This window comes from Pelophylax lessonae, assembly GCF_965119305.1.
Source record: "Pelophylax lessonae genome assembly, chromosome: 6".
Classification (NCBI taxonomy): domain Eukaryota; kingdom Metazoa; phylum Chordata; class Amphibia; order Anura; family Ranidae; genus Pelophylax; species Pelophylax lessonae.
The window spans coordinates 63,988,885-64,006,039 of record NC_138773.1 but is presented as its reverse complement, the minus strand read 5'-3'; the positions used below and the strand labels follow the sequence as shown (position 1 = coordinate 64,006,039).

At 42.7% G+C, this 17,155-nt stretch overlaps 1 protein-coding gene across 4 annotated transcripts in view; it reads left to right on the top strand.

Annotated features, from left to right (window-relative positions):
• Window positions 1–8,756: 8,756 nt before the first annotated feature.
• The window catches only part of TSC2 (TSC complex subunit 2), a 105,687-nt gene continuing 97,288 nt past the window's right edge, over window positions 8,757–17,155 (top strand). For all 4 annotated transcript variants that reach the window (XM_082261066.1, XM_082261064.1, XM_082261065.1 and 1 more), the window contains exons 1-4: window positions 8,757–8,908; window positions 9,714–9,800; window positions 12,676–12,786; window positions 16,869–17,013. In XM_082261066.1, the coding sequence (XP_082117192.1) occupies window positions 8,774–8,908; window positions 9,714–9,800; window positions 12,676–12,786; window positions 16,869–17,013 (478 nt within the window). In that variant the 5' untranslated portion in view covers window positions 8,757–8,773. The remainder of the gene's footprint in view (window positions 8,909–9,713; window positions 9,801–12,675; window positions 12,787–16,868; window positions 17,014–17,155) is intronic.

The following is a 17,155-nucleotide window of genomic DNA, read 5'->3' as shown; positions in this document are numbered from 1 at the left end:
GGCCTTTTTTTGCTATTTGGCACTGCGCTATTTTAATTGACAATTGCGTGGCCATGCAATGCTCTAACCACATGAATTTTTAGATCATATTTTTTTTTTTTTTTGTCACAAATGGAGCTTTCTTTAGGTGGTATTTGATCACTATTGGCTTTTTTATTTATATAAATGAAAAAAGACAGAATTTTGAAAAACTATATTTTCTGTTTTTAAAACCTGATCAAAAAAATTGAATTTCTTCATAAAATTAGGAAAAAGTGTGTGTGTATATATATGTGTGTGTGTGTATATATGTGTGTGTGTGTATATATGTGTGTGTGTGTGTGTATATGTGTATATATATATATATATATATATTATATATATATATATATATATATATAATATAGTATGTATGTATATATATATATATATATATATATATATATATATACACACTCTATCTCTCAAAAGTGAGTACACCCCTCACATTTTTGTAAATATTTTTAGATCTTTTCATGTGACAACACTATCACTGTCAATGACACTTTGCTACAATGTAAAGTGAGTGTACAGCTTGTATAACAGTGTAAATTTGTCCCCTCCAAAATAACTCAACACCCAGCCATTAATGTCTATACTGCTGGCAACAAAAGTGAGTACACCCCTAAGTGAAAATGTCCAAATTGGGCCCAGTTAGCCATTTTCCCTCCCTCGTGTCATGTGACTTGTTAGTGTTACAAGGTCTCAGGTGTGAATGGGGAGCAGGTGTGTTAAATTTGGTGTTATCGCTCTCACTCTCTCATACTGGTCACTGGAAGTTCAACATGGCACCTCATGGCAAAGAACTCAATCTGAAAAAAAGAATTGTTGCTCTACATAAAGATGGCCTGGGCTATAAGATTGCCAAGACCCTGAAACTGAGCTGCAGCACGTTGGCCAAGACCATACAGTGGGTTACCAGGACAGGTTCCACTCAAAACGGGCCTCGCCATGGTCGACCAAAGAGGTTGAGTGCATGCGCTCAGCGTCCTATGCAGAGGTTGTCTTTGGGAAATATATGTATGAGTGCTGCCAGCATTGCTGCAGAGGTTGAAGGGGGGGGGGTCAGCCTGTCAGTACGTCAGTACTCAGACCATATTCTACACACTGCATTAAATTGGTCTGCATGGCTGTCGTCCCAGAAGGAAGCCTCTTCTAAAGATGATGCACAAGAGAGCCTGCAAACAGTTTTGCTGAAGACAAGCAGACTAAGGACATGGCTTACTGGAACCATGTTCTGTGGTCTGATGAGACCAAGATAAACTTATTTGGTTCAGATGATGTCAAGCACGTGTGGTGGTATCCAGGGGAGGAGCACAAAGACAAGTGTGTCTTACCTACAGTCAAGCATGGTGGGAGTGCCATGGTCTTGGGCTACACCTCCAAAATGAGCACTGCCTTGCTAAAGAAGCTGAGGGTAAAGGTGATGGACTAGCCAAGCATGTCTCCAGACCTAAACCCTATTGAGCATCTGTGGGGCATCCTCAAACAGTAGGAGTGCAAGGTCTCCAACATCCACCAGCTCAGTGATGTCGTCATGGAGGAGTGGAAGAGGACTCCAGTAGCAATCTGTGAAGCTCTGGTGAACTCCATGCCCAAGTGGGTTAGGGCAGTGATGGAAAATAATGGTGGCCACACAAAATATATACACTTTGGGCCCAATTTGGACATTTCCACTTAGGGGTGTACTCTTGTTGCCAGCGGTTTAGACATTAATGGCTGTGTGTTGAGTTATTTTGTGGGGACAGCAAATTTACATTGTTGTACAAGCTGTACACTCACTACTTTACATTGTCGCAAAGTGTTACTTCCGGTTAGGAGTCTTCAAACAAGACCTTTAGGATGAGATAAGGAGTCCAAATTGATGAAAGAAAAGGTGCATTTATTCACTGCAGTGGAGAGATACAATACACAGAGGCACAACAATTCTTGTGAGCTGAGCAAAAAGAAGTATCTCTAGCTAACAAGCATTAAGCCTCGTACACACGCATCGATAGTTGGCCGTGAATTTTCGGCCAATGTCCGATCGGCTGATTTTCGGCTTGTTAGTATGATGCTTTCGACAACCGACTCCGACTTTTCGGCCGAACAAAATCTGGTGTGCAGACTATAAAATTTTTGTTGGCTGTCAACAGAACGGCCGATTTTCCATCAGTCAGTACAGATTTCGGCAGACAAAAATCTGATGAGCAAGACTGGGCATGCTCAGAGAAGAAAAAACACACGGAAAGTAAACCAGCACATGACATCACTTCTGAAGTTGGTTTTTGTTGGCCGAGAAAATTCGTGCGCAGTCTAGAGCACATTTTAAACAACACTGGACAAAAGACAGCCGATCGGTCGGCCAATAATCGTTGCGTGTGTACGAGGCATTAGGCTAACTAATTTTATAGTAATAGATATGCATAAGGCATAGGCGTGTTCTAGGTTGGAAACTAGGTGTGATCCTATAATCAACCAAGTCAGTGTCCATATCCTCTTATGGTAAGTTAATAGTTAAATGGGCGTTAACATCATGCAGTTCCCCCCTGACGGTAGGCGTTCTGACCTGAGGGTGCCCATAATGGCCTCCAGGGCCCCAGGACCCCATCCAGCGTGGTGCACAGGATAATGGGAATGAGGATGTTTCTTTTTCCCAAAGGGTCTCCTAAATTCTGGATTATAACCAACAGGTTGATTTATCTGGGGTTGCATGTTATTACCAATAATAGTGGGAAATTCTCCTGAATAAACTACATTAGGTTCACTATTACTAAGAATATTCCCTGTCTCTCTTTGCACCATTTCTTTAACCACTTTACCACCGGAGGATTTTGCTGTCTTACGTCCAGGCCACTTTTTGTGATTCGGCACTGTGCGACTTTAACTGACAATTGCGCGGACCAATTTGTTTTCTGCTACCTATGTTTGGTAAAAAAAATCGCAATAAGCGTATTTTGATTGGTTTGCGCAAAAGTTATTGTGTTTACTAACTAAGGGAAAGATTTCTGTCATTTTTGGTGTTATCTTTTTTTTTTTTTTTTTGCGGGACTGCGACATTGCGGCAGACAGATCGGACCCTTGATTGACATTTTTGACACTTTTGGGGGTACCAGTGACATTACTGCAGTAATCAGTGCTATATATATGCACTGTTACTGTAAAATTACACTGGCAGGGAAGGGGTTAATTTTATTGGAGAGGGAGGGGTTAATGTATGCCTGGTGTTACTGACGTGTGTGGGGGGAGGTGACTGAGTGACACAGGGACAGATCGCAGATTCAGCTATGCTGAACCCTGCAATCTGTCACTGTTTGTCACTTAGGAGATCCGCGCCGCTTTGTTTACACAAGCGGGCGGATCTCCAGACTCGATTCCCCGACGATCGGGGAAGAGCAGCGGCGATCACCGCCTCTCCTCCCCTGGCCCGACTCCCGCTGTGACTGAAAACAGCGGGAGTGAGCCTCCGGCGGCGCGCGAGCGCCGCCCACATGGGGGAGGGGTCCAGCAATGTAGGTCTACGTCGCTGGACGGAAACGAGCCACTTTGCCGCAGTACAGTCAACGTGACTGGTCGGCAAGTGGTTAACCTGCCATTTGAAGACCAATTGATGTGTAATCCTGCACATCCCTGTTAATTTTTTTTATTTTTCATGCAGCAGGTGAAACTGCTCTTACACAGGTTGGTTTTCCTTGAAGAATTGGGTCCAGTTGTAGGCTTTCATAGGCCACTATGTGTGTTCCTGATGGTGACCTCGGAGTAAGGACTCCATTGCCTGTGGCTCCCTTGACGGAACAATTATAATTGGATGGGCTTGTTTTGGTTAGGCAATTTGAGAGCGGTGCAATCTGGATATCCGCTTTAAACTGGTTGAGGTTGAAGGCATCCTCCAATTCCTTTGTCCATTTAAATAGTATAGTTATGGCCGAATACAAGGGTTTCAACTTGGGGTTAGCATCTGGTATCCATTGGCTCACATATGACACCATCCCAATAAATTCCCTGAGTTGCTTGTGGTTTTTCGGCTGAGGCATTTTAATTGTCTGTTTTTTCTTTCAATGTGCTTGGTTCCAGGGCCTAGACTCAAACTACGGCCCTCCAGTTGTTAAGGAACTACAATTCCCATCATGCCTAATCATGTCTGTGAATGTCAGGGTTTTACAATGCCTCATGGGATGTGTAGTTCCGCAACAGCTGGATGGCCGTAGTTTGAGGATCCCTGCCTAGACAGTTACCAAGGAATTTCACATGAGGCCTACACCATTGTACCTTTTTCCTTTGACACCCTGCAATTCTGTTCACTGAGATTTTTCAACAGAGGAAGAGTCTTGTACACAATGTTCTTTTGTGTCTGCACATAGCAAGATGTCCTCAATGTACACTTTAATCACTGTGCCTTCATGGGCTGTTTGCCATCCATTCAGGATTGCCATCATGGCCTTTGAGAATTTACTTGGGGAGGAAACCATTCCTTTTGGCATTTTTGTCCAGGTTTACATTTCTCCCTAAAACTGGAAAGCAAAGAGTTTTTGGCTTTTTTTTCATCCAGGGTGACACTAAAGCATTGGCCAAGTCTATTACGGTGTACACCCTTGTTCTTGTAGGTACTGTATATCATTGAGCAAAGTACTAGGATTTGGGACAACAGGAGTGTCTTCCTCGATCTGATTGATGGTCCTTAAAGCATGTATCATTCCATATACTCCCTTTTTTGACCTTTTTCTTTAAGGGAAACATTGGCGTCTGTGCTCTGCATTGTTTTCTTTAGAACACCTGCTTTAACCACTTTACCACCGGAGGATTTTGCTGTCTTACGTCCAGGCCACTTTTTGCAATTCGGCACTGTGCGAATTTAACTGACAATTGCGCGATCGTGCGACGCCGTACCCGAAATTTACGTCCTTTTTTTCCCACAAACAGAGCTTTCTTTTGGTGGTATTTGATCACCTGTGCGATTTTTTACTTTTTGCGCTATAAACAAAGAGCGTAAATTTTGAAAAAATAACAATATTTTTCACATTTTTTTTATATGAAATTTCCCCAAAAATAAATGTAAAAATCAAATTTTTTTTTTTTTTTACATTTTTGCCAATTTGTTTTCTGCTACCTATGTTTGGTAAAAACAAATTACAATAAGCGTATTTTGACTGGTTTGCGCAAAAGTTATTGCGTTTACTAACGAAGGGAAAGATTTCTGTCATTTTTGGTGTTTTTTTTTTTAAACGAGTAATGGCGGCGATCTGCGATTTTTTTTTTTTTTGCGGGACTGCGACATTGCGGCGGACAGATCGGACCCTTGACTGACATTTTTGACACTTTTGGGGGTACCAGTGACATGAGTCAGGGACAGATCGAGCTATGCTGAACACTCCGATCTGTCACTTCCTGTCACTTAGGAGATCCGCCCGCTCTGTTTACACAGGCGGGCGGATCTCCAGACTCGATTCCCCGACGATCGGGGCAGAGCAGCGGCGATCGCCGCCACTCCTCCCCTGGCCCAACTCCCGCTGTGAATGAAAATAGCGGGAGTGCGCCTCCGGCGGCGCGCGAGCGCCGCCTACAGGGGGAGGAGTCTGGCGACGTAGGTCTACGTCGTCAGACCTACAAGAGCCACTTTGCCGCAGTAGTACTACGGTACTCAGCGGTAAAGTGGTTCAGTAGTTTTTATTTGTATTCGTATACCGGTGAGTTGATCTACTGATAGTGGGTATTGTGGTATGCATGGGATTTGGACTCCTGCTTTTATTTTAACTTTTACTGGAGGGACTTGTAGAAATCCCACATCATACTTTCCCTTGGCCCAGAGAGTATCCGGTATTTGGGCAACAATTTCAGGTGGAATATTGCCTTCAATCTCATCCTCTACTTCCATTGCTGTCAATTCACATATTTCCTCATCTAATTTTTCAACGTGTTCTACTCCATTGAATGTGTACTGTATGCAGGCTTGGAAGCGATTCAGTAACTCTCTTCCCAGTAGATTACTTTGTACAGTGTCAGAGACCAGCAGTTTATGAAACATAATTGTGGTTTCCAACCCCTTTTTGTATGGAAGGCGTTTCCTTGAGAGGCGTGGACTTTCCTCCCACTCCAATTGCTAGTGGCCCAGATGTAAGGGGGTGTCCGTTGATAGGCAGGGCTTTTGAATTCTAGTCCAAAAAATAGCATAAAATCAAAGCCAAAAAAAAAAAAAAAAAAAAACTTGCATAAAAAGCCACCCCTTTCACCACGAGGATTAATCAAAACACCAGAGGATGATCACTCTTCATTTCATAGCAACAGTCTAGTGCATATTGTGGTTTGCCATCTGGTGAGTGTTTAGATTGGTGCACAGTTGTGACAGGCCTTTCCCAAACACACTGGATGAAGTGTGTGGATTTGTTGCTGGATTTTTTTCTACTTTCTGGTGAGTGGTTGGACATATCACACATTGTTGGAAGATTTCTTTTGAGTCGAGTCACGGATTTATATTTGGAGACTTTTGCTTATTAATCACAGTGAAGCGCTGCACACCTTGTTTTTATTGTCTCTTGGAGGTTGTATGTTCACACCTTGTGTGCCAGCTGCTAAATTAAACAGCTCTCACTTTTTACGTTGTGGGCGCATACATGCGGGCTACTACCAAGCCAGACTGTGTTCATCTATAGGAGCACCGTGTGGCTGAACCCTGCTCCCCCCCCCCCCCCCCACAGGATTTGACTGACAGCAACAGGAGCCAATGGCCTGTGAGAGCAGGAAGAGAGACCAGTGCTGCTGCAGACAGGCACAGCTCTGGATCGAGAGAGGACTCAAGCTGTTTAGGAGGGGAAGGGGGGGGGGGGGGAGACAAGTGGAAGTGGAATTTTTTTTGGTTTTTTGTTTTTTGTTTTTTTACCATAATGCAGATAACGAAGAATAAAAAAAAAAAAAAAAAAACCTGATTTTATAACCACTTGGGCAGCCGTTTTTTAAAAAAATTTGTGCCAATTGACAGAATGGAGCTTAGTGTACATGCCGTACCTGTTGGCTATGTGTGACTTCCCTGAAGCCTGGCTACAAAACTACCATCCTAACGGATCTCCACTGTCCTGGCATAGAAGCTGGGACATGTTGAATATTGCGTGCACCCCCAGCATCACAGGAATGAGCGTTCTCCGATTTTCACAGATAACCAGAGATGTATAGTAACTAAGTAGAACTACTTCACTACTGTACTACCGTAAGGCGGTATCTGTACTTTCCTAGAGTAGAATTTTTTTCTCCTACTTCCACTTTTACTTCACTACATTACAGTAGATGGCAGGTTTCATGAAGCTCAAAAAAAGTGTATTATGTCATGTGTACTTTTGACTTCTTTTGGACTTCTTTCTTTAATAACTTTAACTTTAATAACTTTAACAAACGTTCTTTCTTTAATAACTACATAACACAGTACTTGTACTTTTACTTTCAGTACTTGAGTAGCAAAATTAAAAAAAAAAACTACTTGCAATAAGTACAAAAAATGTTGAATACTTTAGTACTTCTGCTTAAGTCACTTTTTGATCGAGCACTTCCACTTCTACTCAAGTCACTTTTTGATCAAGCACTTGTACTTTTACTCAAGTATGGGTTTTGAGTACTTTATACAACTCTGCAGATAACATGCTGTGACGTGGACGTCACATATGGCATGTAAACTAAGCTCCTTTATGCTAAGCCTTTTTTAAAACTACTGGGGCTCCTTGACTGCACAGTACTTCACATTCACTCTGTGGTCTACACAGTGGGATGTTTTATATTGTACTTCAGTTTATTGATTTACATCAGAGTTGTATAAAGTGCTCAAAACCCATACTTGAGTAAAAGTACAAGTGCTCGATCAAAAAGTGACTTGATTAGAAGTGGAAGTGCTCTATCAAAAAGTGACTTGAGTAGAATTACTAAAGTATTCAACATTTTTTGTACTTAAGTATTGCAAGTAGTTTTTTTTAAAAGTTTTGCTACTCAAGTACTGAAAGTAAAAGTACCAGTAGTTTTTTTTTTAAAAAAATCGCTACTCAGGTACTGAAAGTAAAAGTACAAGTACTGTGTTATGTAGTTATTAAAGAAAGAAGTCAAAAGTACACATGACATTATACACATTTTTTGAGCTTCATGAAACCTGCCATCTACTGTTCTGGCAGTGGTAATTTTTATAATTGTAACGAGTAACTATGCAGCACAAAAAAAAAATATTGGAGTAGAAGTATTGAAATCATTGAAAAAATGTAGTGAAGTAAAAGTGAAAGTAGGAGAAAAAAATTCTACTCTAGGAAAGTACAGATACCGCCTTTCGGTACTTAAGTACAGTAGTGAAGTAGTTCTACTTAGTTACTATACATCTCTGATTTACATCTATTATCTTGATTATTTTATCTGGCGCTACACTTTTTTGGTATACAGATTGCATTTGTGCAGTGGACACACACACGAGTGATTGCAGCCAGATTGATTCATTATTTATTTGATTCATTTATTTATAACTGTTTGATTTGCGCTGATTGTATTCACTATATACTTTGTAGATCTTCCTATCTAGCACTTTTTTTGAAATGTCAGCCAGTGTACTGTTATGGAAAATGTTCACTCCCTCTGGCCACAGTCCGACCCCCCCTAAAGGCTAAAGGACAATAAACTGGCCCTTTGTTTGGAAAGTTTGGAGACCCCTGGTATAGAGGGATGCTGAAAGTGTGTCTAAACTTAAGTTTGATAACTTTGTATTCCATTTGTACTAACCGTGCTTCGTGTCCACACAGGGCCCCTTGTCACTCCAGCCATGGCACGGCAAATGGGCAGAGACCCGGGCCTGAAGGAGAAGGTGAAGATGTTCCTGGGTTTTGGGCCCCCACGTCCCAAATCCAAACATTCCGACAGGCAGCCAGAGTACATTATCACTCCTGAACTCCTGAAAGTAAGTGGTCTAGGGTCATGGCTGGATTTCTTGTATCATCTAAAATGGCCAAACTTAACTGGGGTTCCCGCAGAGGTTGCTAGGGGTTCCTTGAGCTGGGGCTGATGATCTTTCCATCTGATGGTGCTGGGGCCAACACCAATCTGAAGAGCCAGTGACATGGCACCAACATCCTTTTCATCTGTCTATTAAGGTGGTATTCTGATCACCACTGTAAGGGTTGCATTCTTCCCAATGACCATCAATGTAAGGTGCATTTTTCCTATTGACGCCCAATAAATTGTTTGTAGCAAGGGTTCCTCTAGATCTGAAAGTATTTCAAGGGTTCCTCTAGATCTGAAAGTATTTCAAGGGTTCCTCTAGATCTGAAAGTATTTCAAGGGTTCCTCTAGATCTGAAAGTATTTCAAGGGTTCCTCTAGATCTGAAAGTATTTCAAGGGTTCCTCTAGATCTGAAAGTATTTCAAGGGTTCCTCTAGATCTGAAAGTATTTCAAGGGTTCCTCTAGATCTGAAAGTATTTCAAGGGTTCCTCTAGATCTGAAAGTATTTCAAGGGTTCCTCTAGATCTGAAAGTATTTCAAGGGTTCCTCTAGATCTGAAAGTATTTCAAGGGTTCCTCTAGATCTGAAAGTATTTCAAGGGTTCCTCTAGATCTGAAAGTATTTCAAGGGTTCCTCTAGATCTGAAAGTATTTCAAGGGTTCCTCTGGGGTAAAAAGGTTGAGAAAAGCTAATCTAATTGCTTTCTCTATTTTCAAGATTCTTTAACACTAAAATGCCTCCTATTTTCTGTCTGACCACCAGGATCTGAGCCCGGAGAGTGCCTTCAGCGTTCGGGTGCGTGCAATGAATCATGTATGTGAACTGGCGAAAACAAAGAAGTTTGAGGATGTAAGTGTTACGGATTATCAGAGAGAATGTAAAAAGGCTCTAATATTTGAAGCAACAAAGGCTCTTGCGGAACCACCTGGACTGGAAATTTGTAGCGGTTTCAGGCAATGCTCTGCTATAAGAGAACTGTGGTCTTATATGTAAGCGTATGTCCGCACACCATGAAACCATTTTCATGGAAATTACTAGTAGAAGATTAGGTGGACATTGCTACGTTAGGGATCTCTGCTAGCCTCTGGGTCCCGTGCTGTCTGGCCTGTTCCATGTGAGCACTGGAATTCATGGCCACTTTGTGTTTTCTGAATTAAATAAGTGTTCTGATTGGATGAGAGAGAGAGCAGGAATAAAATGTGAAGTGATGTAAACCCGCACTCACAGTAAGTTAAATAAAAGAAAAATTGCAGCTGCTGTTTCACTAAGTATAATAACTTAGACAATCTAAATAAAAATAAAATTCAACACAGCGCTACCATAAACAATATACCATGTGTCTTCAAAAATATCAATAATAAATATATAATGTACACAATATAAATCAATATAACCCGTATTGTGATGTGAAAAAAGTCCAAGACGCACTTCCGGTATGGCACTCTTGGAATCGTCACTTCCGGTCAACTTCCTGGGCTGACCGTGAAATGCACGCCATAGCGGCGCTCGTGGGATTTCTGTATTGTTTTACACTGCGATCCTACTTCTTATGTTTGTATGTTTTTTTGGGTTTATAATTGATTAATAAAAATACCATAACATACTTCACTATCCGTGGCTTTTTCTTCCTGGTATTTGGGTTCGTGGAGGAATCTCGGACTATCCTTGGCAAGAACTATATTTTATTACCTGGCATCCTATAGGAGAAGTCCTGGTGCATCATTACACTCCATTGATTATAGGCTTTCCTGACCCTTCCCAGGGTCCAGTTGTTCTGGTGAGTGGGGTGCCTGGAGGGGGGGGTCACGATCACCTGGAGCACTTATGATTTCCTATTTCACACTGGAGCACTATGCACTTTATTGACTAATTTTGGACTTTTTTCACATCACAATACGTGTTATATTGAATTATTTATATTGTGTACATTATATATTTATTATTGATATTTTTGAAGACATATGGTACATGGTTTATGGTAGCGCTGTGTTTAATTTAATTTTTATTTAGAGAGCAGGAATGTCACACTCTCTCTCCCTTATCCAATCAGAGAATGCTTTGCGTTTAGTCAGAAAATGCAAAGCTTTTTCTGAATGGCACCTGTGCCGAGCAGGTGACCTTCTGTGTTCAAAGTTCAGCAGACCAGTTGCCCAGCATGGTCCCCAGAAGCCGGTGGAGACAGGAGTAGCGGTGTCTACTACAGTGATTTCCAGCTTCCAGGGCCTTCAACCAGGTGTGGTTATATGCATAGAAAAATTAAATATTTATAGACCTGCGCTTATTAAACCGTCAATAACTAGGCTGCTGTATCAGGCACAATATGGTGCCCTTGTATTAAAAATTAAAATTTACAGCGCTCACTTGATCTTCTATTCCCCCGATTTGTATATATGTAGAACATTCAATATTGCACACACTTCCTGCTCAAATTCATGCAGTAAATATGTAAATGAACCAAATAAAACACTCCAAGAAAGTGCACAACAATATAAAGTGAACAGTGCTATGTAATAAAGTGTTCTTAACAGTGCTACAAATAGTGTGACAGTCTTTCAGATCTAATGTGCAGTTGGGGCCCCAATTGTCCATTGCAATCAGTCACAGTGTTTTCTTTCCTCAGTGCTTCCCTGCTACCTCCAAACTTGCGAGAACTCCCCAGATAGTTGACCTCTTTACATAATAGGTCAATTGCGCCTTCTCCTTTAAGGGGTTATATCCACATATCGCTTGCACAATCGAGTAAAGCTCATATATCAAATTCATAGGGAAGGAAAGAAATCTGCCATAGTAATAACTTTTTTCATCATATTAAAATTGTATAAGTCAGATCCGCTTACGTTTATAAAGTGCTGTCCCCCGCACTAGGGTGTGTTTGCTTACTGTTGTGAAGATGCCGCCTCCACCACTCCCTCGGTGCGAGCACTAGAGCCCTCACACAGAGTTGTATAAAGTACTCGAAGCCCATACTTGAGTAAAAGTACAAGTGCTCGATCAAAAAGTGACTTAAGTGGAAGTACTCGATCAAAAAGTGACTTGAGTAGAAGTACTTAAGTATTCAACATTTTTTGTACTTAAGTATTGCAAGTAGTTTTTTTAAAAATTTTGCTACTCAAGTACTGGAAGTAAAAGTACCAGTAGTTTTGAAAAAAAAATTGCTACTCAAGTACTGAAAGTAAAATTACAAGTACTGTGTTATGTAGTTATTAAAGAAAGAAGTCAAAAGTTTGAACATCATATTGTTTTTTATTATTTCAAATGCAGCTTTTATTTATACATACAGTAGCATTTATTTTTGTATGCGCTGATAATACACATGTTTTTAGCTTCATGAAACCTGCCATCTACTGTTCTGGCAGTGGTAATTTTTATAATTGTAACGAGTAACTATGCTGCACAAAAAAAAAAAATATCGGAGTAGAAGTATTGAAATCACTGAAAAAATGTAGTGAAGTAAAAGTGGAAATAGGAGAAAAAAATTCTACTCTAGGAAAGTACAGATACCGCCTTTCGGCACTTAAGTACAGTAGTGAAGTAGTTCTACTTAGTTACTAAACATCTCTGCCCTCGCGGGATGACGTAAGGATTGCGCAATCGTTATTTGCAAGTTACATTGGTCCAAGCTGGACCAATGTAACAGTGTCAAATCGCCATACCTTAAATTCCTCTTTAACTGTAGTAGGATTTTATTCTACATACATTAACTATGTTTCATTTTTCTAACCAGCATGCAGTTGAAGCGATCTGGCTGACGGTGGTAGATCTATTGCAGCCAGACCAGCCAGCTGAGGGCAGATTTGATGTTCTAAATTTGTTGAAGAGTCTCGTCATTGGACAGGTAGGTCTTCCTTTTCATGGAACTTTCATGTCAAATATGTTGCATCTATTTTAAGATCTTCCTTGGACTAGATATGTATTGGGTGAACAGTCATCCTATGCTAGATAAAGGTTGCTCATAAAAATATGAAGACACTAGCTGTAGTCACGATTGAGCCCAAATAGATAGAAAAAGGCCAGCTACAGTGCGACAAGCTGTTGCCATTTATGTACGAGGGTATTCTGTATCTGCCATTAAATCCTGGGTGGGGAAAATGCGGCTCCTTTGTGCGTCAGAAAAACCTTACATTTATATGTGCTCAGACTTGCTATGTTCACTAAAGGCTTTCATATTGAAGTATTTCAAGGGTAGAAATGAATGAAATGTATGCAGAACGGGGTACTAAAGAAACATCCAACCTATCCCATGTGGGTAGAACTGTGTCCATGCAGGGTTAACTGTATTGTTCCCCAATGTAGATCTATTGAGAGGAAAGGGAAGGGTAAATGACAGGATTCTTTACTGTAAAAGAGCTGGAGCTCAGTTGCAGCGCTGAAAGAAGAGCACTGCATATAGGAGATTAGTCATCATAGAGGATACATAGGTTGAAAGACACAAGTCCATCTAGATCAGGGGTCTCCAAACTTGATAAACAATGGGGGCCAGTTTATTATTCTTCAGACATTAGAGGGGCCAGACTGTGGCCAGTAGGAGTAGAAAATGTCTTGGCATCAGTAACAAAGCCTTGTCATTGGTGTCAGTGGGGAGGAATAGTAACAGGTATGTAACCGCGCTAATAGATCAAAATATCAACAGCTGCAGCTTTAAACCCCGGTTCACATTACTGCGATCGCAGAGATTGCGTGTAATTCGGAGCGCACTGCTCCTAAATTGCATGCGATCTCATGTGCGGTGCAAATTTCAGCCATACACTTTGTATGGCTGAATTCACACCGCATCCGCACTAAACTCGCACAAAAGGCTTTTTTTTATCCACAGCAGAATCAGATCGCATAGTGGTTCACACTAGTGCGATCGGATTCTGTGCGAACTTGCAGATCACACTGCGATATGCGATCGTAACTGGGGGTGTGGTTAACTTTTAATTGACACCCCCCTGCGTATCGCATATGGCAGTGTGAACTGCCAGAGGTGCGGATGCAATGCGGGAACACGCTGCATATTCGCAGCATTCCCGTATCGCGCAAATGTGAACCGGCACTAAGTGAGATAACACCAAGCATAAATTAAAAGAAAAAAAGCTGCGCTAATGTGAGGGAGAAACAGCTGAAGTGACTCAAATGTAATTACTCAAAAGGATTAATGTGAACAAATAACAGGTGAAATTCATCATAAACATCATAAAAATCCCAAATAATGTGATAGAAGAAAATGAAGTGACTCCAAATAAATAAATCCACAAGGATATGTGCACAAAATTGTGAACATATTACTAAAAACACTGGATATGAAATTAATTTATTGTGCACATATCCTTGTGGATTTATTTATTTATTTGGAGTCCCTTCATTTTTTTCTATCACATTATTTGGGATTTTTATTATGTTTATGATTTCACCTGTTAATTATTCACAAAATATTTGTTCACATTAATCCTTTTGGGTATTTACATTTGAGTCACTTCAGCTGTTTCTCCCTCACATAAGCGCAGCTTTTTTATTTTTTTGGTATTTTAAGGAATTGTGCCTCGTCGGTGTCGGTGGGGAGGAATAGTGCCCCCGCCATTGGTGTCGGTGGGGAGGAATAGTGCTTCCGCCATTGGTGTCGGTGGGGAGGAATAGTGCCCCCGCCATTGGTGTCGGTGGGGAGGAATAGTGCCCCCGCCATTGGTGTCGGTGGGGAGGAATAGTGCCCCCGCCATTGGTGTCGGTGGGGAGGAATAGTGCCCCGCCATTGGTGTCGGTGGGGAGGAATAGTGCCCCGCCATTGGTGTCGGTGGGAGGAATGGCACCGTGTCGGTGGGGAGGAATGGCGCCCCGTTTTTGGTGTCAGTGGGAGGAATGGCGCCCCGTCATTGGTGTCGGTGGAGAGGAATAGTGCCCCCCGCCATTGGTGTCGGTGGGGAGGAATGGTGCCCCCCGCCATTGGTGTCGGTGGGGAGGAATAGTGCCCCCGCCATTGGTGTCGGTGGGGAGGAATAGTGCCCCCCGCCATTGGTGTCTGTGGGGAGGAATAGTGCCCCCGCCATTGGTGTCGGTGGGGAGGAATAGTGCCCCCGCCATTGGTGTCGGTGGGGAGGAATAGTGCCCCGCCATTGGGGTCGGTGGGGAGGAATAGTGCCCCCGCCATTGGTATCGGTGGGGAGGAATAGTGCCCCCGCCATTGGTGTCGGTGGGGAGGAATAGTGCCCCCGCCATTGGTGTCGGTGGGGAGGAATAGTGCCCCCGCCATTGGTGTCGGTGGGGAGGAATAGTGCCCCCGCCATTGGTGTCGGTGGGGAGGAATAGTGCCCCCGCCATTGGGGTCGGTGAGGAGGAATAGTGCCCCCGCCATTGGGGTCGGTGGGGAGGAATAGTGCCCCCGCCATTGGGGGTCGGTGGGGAGGAATAGTGCCCCCGCCATTGGGGTCGGTGGGGAGGAATAGTGCCCCCGCCATTGGTGTCGGTGGGGAGGAATAGTGCCCCCGCCATTGGGGTCGGTGGGGAGGAATAGTGCCCCCGCCATTGGTGTCGGTGGGGAGGAATAGTGCCCCCGCCATTGGTGTCGGTGGGGAGGAATAGTGCCCCCGCCATTGGTGTCGGTGGGGAGGAATAGTGCCCTCGCCATTGGTGTCGGTGGGGAGGAATAGTGCCCTCGCCATTGGTGTCGGTGGGGAGGTATAGTGCCCCGCCATTGGTGTCGGTGGGGAGGAATGGCACCGTGTCGGTGGGGAGGAATGGCGCCCCGTTTTTGGTGTCGATGGGAGGAATGGCACCGTGTCGGTGGGAGGAATGGCGCCCCGTCATTGGTGTCGGTGGGAGGAATGACACCCCAAGGGCCTAATAAAAGCAAGCAAAGGGCTGCAGTTGGTGACCACTGTTCTAGATCAATCAATAGGAAAAAAAAATTACAAAAAAAAAAACCTTTATATACACAATCTTATACCCAGAGTTGATCCAGAGGAAGGCACAAAAACCTATAAAGCATGGTTCATTTAGCTCCTGTGAGGGGAAAAATAAAATTGTTCTTGATCCCCCAGAAAGAAATCTGAATTTTTTAGGAATTCATCCTTCTATTTTGTGAGGGAGCCTAGGTAACTTATCTGACTTGTTTCCAAACAATGTCCTGAAATTGTACTTTAATCATATCTAGGATTCTGATTTGCACAGTCTCAATCCTCTGTCTATTTAAAGCCAAACTGAAGTGTTAAGCAGCCCATAGAGGAAGTCATTTTCTTTCCTTCCACCATGGGTTAAAGGAAAGAAAATCGCTCAATTTCCCCATCAACACAGTAAATGATGATGGGAGAATCCATCCCGCAGTGCTGTTGTGTTCTGTCGGCAGAGCACAATGATCACTGCTGGCAGTTATAGCCACCAGCAGTGATTGCATGAACAAAAACCAACAGGCTGGTTGTACTGAAGTCGATTGATTGAATCAATTCAGTACAACCAGTCTGCCTGTAGATAGATGGAGTCTCAGCTGGTCCTTGAAGAACCAGCCAGGATTCAATCCATCTATGGCAGACTTTACTCTCCTTATGCTGCAGTTCCCTGTGCTGGCAGAGCTTAGTCATAGCCACACCTCTCACACAGATTTGCATTGGAGAGGGGGAGGGGTTGTGTCAGATTGTGTGTTACATTACAGAATGCTCTGGTGCTAACTCTGATACCTTTTGAACTGCCCCATCGTATTTGGGCATCCTACATAACTGCTGTAACAGGAAAATAAAGGTAAATTAGAGGTTGGTATAAAGGTAATATGACTGCATGTCTATTATGTCTTCAGTTGGGCTTTAACTAATAATTGCCCATCTGTCAATCTCTTCCAATAAATCTTCCTTGCTAATGCATCCCAAAACATTGAAAAATTGATTTACATTGTCCATGTGAAGTGATGAAGAAGAAATGCTATATTTATTCTAATAATATGAAATTCTGTAGGGTGAAAGGCTGGGATTTCTACGTGCCCATTTTTTCCGGGTTATAAAGGATTACCCCACCAACGAGGACCTTGAGCAGAGACTGGAGGTCTTCAAAGCTCTTACCGATAATGGCCGAGACATCACCTATCTGGAGGAGGAGCTGGGTAAGTCAAGTCTGCCTTTCTAAAAAGTCTATAAATTCACTTGGGTGTTTAAAAATTGATCTACTATACCTAAACCTGGATTTTTATCTTCAAAATCCCCTGTGCAGCTTCACTCAGACTGGGAGAGGGTGGGGCAGTGCTT